The 5379-nt window shown below is 50.2% G+C and overlaps 1 protein-coding gene across 1 annotated transcript in view; it reads left to right on the top strand.

The window, feature by feature from the left end:
* Positions 1 to 4768, top strand: part of kcnh5b (potassium voltage-gated channel, subfamily H (eag-related), member 5b) — a 177366-nt gene extending 172598 nt beyond the window's left edge. The window contains exon 14 of the mRNA XM_061987485.2: positions 635 to 4768. Within this exon, the coding sequence (XP_061843469.2) occupies positions 635 to 1609 (975 nt within the window). The 3' untranslated portion in view covers positions 1610 to 4768. The remainder of the gene's footprint in view (positions 1 to 634) is intronic.
* Positions 4769 to 5379: the final 611 nt, after the last annotated feature.

Genomic DNA, 5379 nt, shown 5'->3' on the forward strand with positions numbered 1-5379 from the left:
ACTGACTGATTTCTTTCAAAATCACAGACTGTATAACACAGGACGGGACAGCGAGGCATATCAGAGGTAGTCCACACTGACTGATTTCTTTCAAAATCACAGACTGTAGAACACAGGACGGGACAGCGGGGCATATCAGAGGTAGTCCACACTGACTGATTTCTTTCAAAATCACAGACTGTAGAACACAGGACGGGACAGCGGGGCATATCAGAGGTAGTCCACACTGACTGATTTCTTTCAAAATCACAGACTGTAGAACACAGGACGGGACAGCGGAGCGTATCAGAGGTAGTCCACACTGACTGATTTCTTTCAAAATCTCAGACTGTAGAACACAGGACAGGACAGCGAGGCATATCAGAGGTAGTCCACACTGACTGATTTCTTTCAAAATCACAGACTGTAGAACACAGGGCGGGACAGCGGGGCATATCAGAGGTAGTCCACACTGACTGACTTCTTTCAAAATCACAGACTGTAGAACACAGTACACGGGGCAGCGGGGTATATCAAAGGTTGTCCACACTGACTGATTTCTTTCAAAATACATATTGTTTTCTGCAACTAAATGATTAGTTATGGCTTCCGCAGAAAGTCCTGATAACAGCGAGTGGTTCTGCTTGTGCTTCAGATCATCTTCCGAAAGATCAGCGAGGTGAAAAAGGAGGAGGAGGAGCGCCAGCGAGCCAAGAACGAGGTGCAGCTCACCATCCCTCAGGACCATCCCGTCCGCAAGCTCTTCCAGAAGTTCAAACAGCAGAAGGAGCTGCGGATCCAGGGCGGTGGCGCCTCCTCTCAGTCGGACGTGGACAAGAGCCAGCACCTGCACGCTCACGGCCTGCAGCTGGGCCACTCCAGCCTGCAGCGAGCGCACCTGCAAAACGGAGCTCCGCCCAGCAGCAGCGTGCTCACCGTGTCTCAGGTGGTCTACAGCGAGACCCCTGCCAAACAGAACGACGCGCTGGACCTGCGAGCTGCTGAGCAGAGCGTCAGCTTAAGGGTGTGCACCAGTCCCCCGCCCGCGCACACGACGCTCAGGACCAGCGGCTGGATGCGTCTGAAAAGCAACATGGCGCCCCCTGAGGCCCGCCATCTTGACGGGTTGAACAACAAGGCTGTTTCCGTGGAGATGCTCTCCCAGGACGTCAAGGTTCAGGAGAGAGGGCAGGGTGGTGATATTGAGGAAGGGGGCCTGTCCGGGGGAAACCCGCTACGTAAGACGGACTCATGCGACAGCGGCATCACCAAAAGCGAGCTGCGCATCGACCGGGCCGGAGAGGCGCGCACCCCCGCAGCCACCACCCCCTTCCTACACAGTCCACCCTCTGCGACATCTCCTCACCCCTTCTGCCCCATCCCCGAGCAAGCCCTGCAAGCGGCGTTGCACGAGACTCGGCTGGAGCTCCGGGAGGACATCCACAGTGTGTGCGGCCGCCTGGGGGCGTTGGAGGGTCAGGTGGCCGAGATCATCACACTTCTCTCGGACAAGCGGCGGTCGTCTATGGCGCCGCCCATCGCCGCGGCCCCCACCCCCAAGACCAAAATACAGCGGCAGGACATTTTTACGGTTTCCAGGCCCGTCTCGCCTGACTCTGCAGACAGCTGAGCCAGTGATGGGACAGAGCCAGAACCTCTTGCGTCCTGGGTCTACTCACGTCGCTGCTCCAAACGTTAGCATTTGCACACTGATTGTACATACCCGTCTTTGCACGTCCAGCTGGGTTCTGGCCACACACACTCAGTGCATGCAGAGGAACATCTTTTTGTCCATGCGGACATTCAGGGTCTAGTAGCACCACCGAGACTGAAGGAGCATGTCCAAAGTCTGGTTTCCTCTCTTTGCCTGCGATGTGAAACACTCCCAACAGGCAACTGAAAGATTGAAGTCTCTTTTGTACATTGATTAATAACCGTCTCTATTTTTGATGTCCACTCCTCAAAGCTCGTTCGGTTCGTGTCCGCTCACACCGAGCAGCGAAAGCGTCTAGCAACCTAGTTTGGACTTCACACACCTGATAGCTAGTACGTTATTTTTATATACAGTTCTAGAGTTGAACACCGCATTAAGTACAAGTCATTGAAGTATCCTTCGCTGCTCTTTAGTGGGCTGTCATTGATCTCAGAGCTTTGATTAGGAGCACCTCAAGGCTCCGGTTTAGAGCCCCTTTTGTAGTTCTTCTATTTGATATATATATATTTATAGCTTACGTGCACGCTCTATGAGATTAAATGTTTGGCTTACCTTCATCCATCCATAATTATTCCTCCGCTTATCCAAAGCCGGGTCGTGGGGGCAGAAAAGCCCAGACTTCCCTCTACCCAGCCACTTCGTCCAGCTCTTCCCGGGGGATCCCGAGGCTTTCCCAGGCCAGCCGTTTCCTAGGTCTTCCCCGTGGCCTCCTACCGATCAGACGCCCCCTAAACACCCCCCCAAGGAGGCGTCCGGTGGGCATTCTGACCAGATGCCCGAACCACCTCATCTGGCTCCTCTCTGGAGCAGCTACTTTGAGCTCCTCCCGAATGACAGAGCTTCTCACCTTATCTTTAAGGGAGAGCCCCGACATTTTGGCCGCTTGTACCTGTGGTCTTGTCCTTTCGGTCATAACCCAAAACTTATGACCATAGCTGAGGATAGGGACGTAGATCGACCGGTAAATTGAGAGCTTTCTCTTCACCACGACGGACCCAGGCAGGGTCCGCATTACTGAAGACGCCGCACCGATCCACTCTTCTCTCACTCGTGAACAAAACCCCGAGCTACTTGAACTCCTTCACCTGGGGCAAAATCACCTCCACAACCTAGAGATGGTACTCCACCATTTTCCCGGTGAGAACCATGTGCTGATTCTCACCCCAGTCGCTTCACCCGATCCAGTGAGATCTGAAGATCCTGGCCAGATGAAGCCAGCAGGACCGCATCATTTGCAAGAAGCAGAGACCTCGTCCTGCAGCCTCTCGGCCAAGTCATCTTGCTCGTTTTAAAGGCACAAAGCTGTAGTTCACACCCCAAACCCGTAGAGGGCGACATATAAGCAGCAAGTGTGTGCTGCTCATGTAAGAAACCAGGTAGCGCAACGTTGGAGAATACACGACAACAGTGACGCATATTTCTCTCCATTGGAATCAGGAAAGGCGCCACCTGCTGGTTGTTTGTGCAGTGGACCTCTGCCACAGCGGGGGGCGCAAGTGCCTTGCTCAGCGGCTCCTCGGCAGCATTTTCAGAGTATTTTGACACTTCTAGAGGGTCGGATGCGGCGCAGAGCTATGCAACTCTTATCGATGAACACAAACCGATGGTCACGGTTTGTTTAACAATGCCTAAGCTAATGAGGTTATCCCGTCAGAGCGCCCCCTGCCTGTGTTTGAAGGAAGTTGTTCGCCCTGAGATCGGTAGGTTGTGAGTTCAAACCCCGGTCGAGTCATACCAAAGACTATAAAAATGGGACCCATTACCCCCCTGATTGGCACTCAACATCAAGGGTTGGAATTGGGGGTTAAATCACCAAGGCGATTCCCGGGTGCGGCACCGCTGCTGCTCACTGCTCCCCTCACCTATTAGGGTGTGATCAAGGGTATGGGTCAAATGCAGAGGACACATTTCACCACACCTAATGTGTGTGTGACAATCATTGGTACTTTAACTTTAACTTAACTTATTCACCATCCAGACTCGATGTCAGGATTTAGTCATGGAGGCCCTCGCTCTCTGTCCTTATTGCTCCATTTCCAAACGGTACAGTAGAGAAGCGACTCATTCCTGGGTGGATCTCGGGTAAGCGGAAGAGGGTGGTTAATCATTTTGCAGTGCAGTCTGCTGAAAAGGATGCAAAGCGCCTCTCTGTGGTCACAGTCGGAATTGCCACAAAACACATTTTAAGGTATTTAAACACCAGCGGACAGTGCGCCACTCCAAATTTGTCACGTTTCACGTGTCGGGTAAACCGCGAAGACTAGGGCCGTATGAATCCCCTTCCATGCTAACACGCTAAACAGGATTATGGATGCTACAAGCCGGCTATAATCTATACATGAAGATTAAAAAAATAATAAACTAGCGACGTTAGTGAAGCCGAGTTAGCATTGTTAGCTCATGAAGCCAGCGGCGTTTGCCCTCGTTTTCCTCTTCCAAACTTTTTCTTTGAGAGAGTTGACATCTCAATTAAAACCATACAATTATATTTTGTTAACGTTCCAGAAAATGACTTCCCTAATAATCAGATGAATTTGCCTTGATGCCCGAAAAAACACATTTTTAGTCCCTGCCTTCCACTGTTGATCAAACTAATTGATCTTCCGACATCCCAGAAGGTTCGTTCGAGGTCTGTCCTTAGCAAATATGATACAAAGAACGTATCATTTTAGACACTTCTGACAAGCACTTGAATGTTTTGTCTTTCTTTTTAAACAAATCCATCTTTCTATTTACTGTTTTTCCAAGAAATGCTGTTTATTGACACCGAGCATGTTGTTCAGACTCGACTTGCTTCCTCCGCATGTTTGCTGAGAGGTCATCCAGAGAGGTCATCCAGAGGTCATCCATGTTTGAGTGCAAGCAGATGTTTCTCAGACGCAGCGTGGCTGTCTCTCAAATGGAACACTTCATAATCAATATTGATAATAAATACACCCTGTAGATCGGTGGTTGTCAAACTTTTTCGCCACGTAGCCCCTCAGAAAAGAACCTGTCCCTCCAAGTACCGCCATAATGACCCAACATTAAAATAAAGTAGCAAAATAGGCCTAAGTATTCATTAAAAACAATTTTGGACTCATGCTTTTTGACTCACGCTCCTTAACTCACGCTCTTTAACTCACGCTCTTTGACTCATAGTTCTTGACTCAAGCTCTTTGACTCACGCTCTTTGACTCATAGTTCTTGTCTAACGCTCTTTGATTCATAGTCCTTGACTCACGCTCTTTGACTCACGATCTTTGAATCACGCTCTTTGACTCACCCTCTTTGACTCACGACCCTTGACTCACGATCCTTGACTCACGCTCTTTGTCTCACGGTCCTTGACTCAAGCTCTTGGACTCACGCTCTTTGACTCAAGCTCTTTGACTCACGTTTTTTGACTCAACGCTCTTTGACTCACGGTCCTTGACTCAGGGTCCTTGACTCATGCTTTTTGACTCACGCTCTTTGACTTAAACTCTTTGTCTCACGCTCTTTGACTCGCACTCTTTGACTCATTGTCCTTGACTCACCCTCTTTGACTCACCGCCCTTGACTCACGCTCTTTGACTCATGCTCTTGGACTCATAGGCCTTGACTCACGCTCTTTGACTCACACTCTTTGACTCATAGGCCTTGACTCACGCTCTTTAACTCATGCTCTTTGACTCACCCTCTTTGACTCACGCTCTTTGACTCAT

Source organism: Nerophis lumbriciformis, linkage group LG26, assembly GCF_033978685.3.
Source record: "Nerophis lumbriciformis linkage group LG26, RoL_Nlum_v2.1, whole genome shotgun sequence".
Classification (NCBI taxonomy): Eukaryota; Metazoa; Chordata; class Actinopteri; order Syngnathiformes; family Syngnathidae; genus Nerophis; species Nerophis lumbriciformis.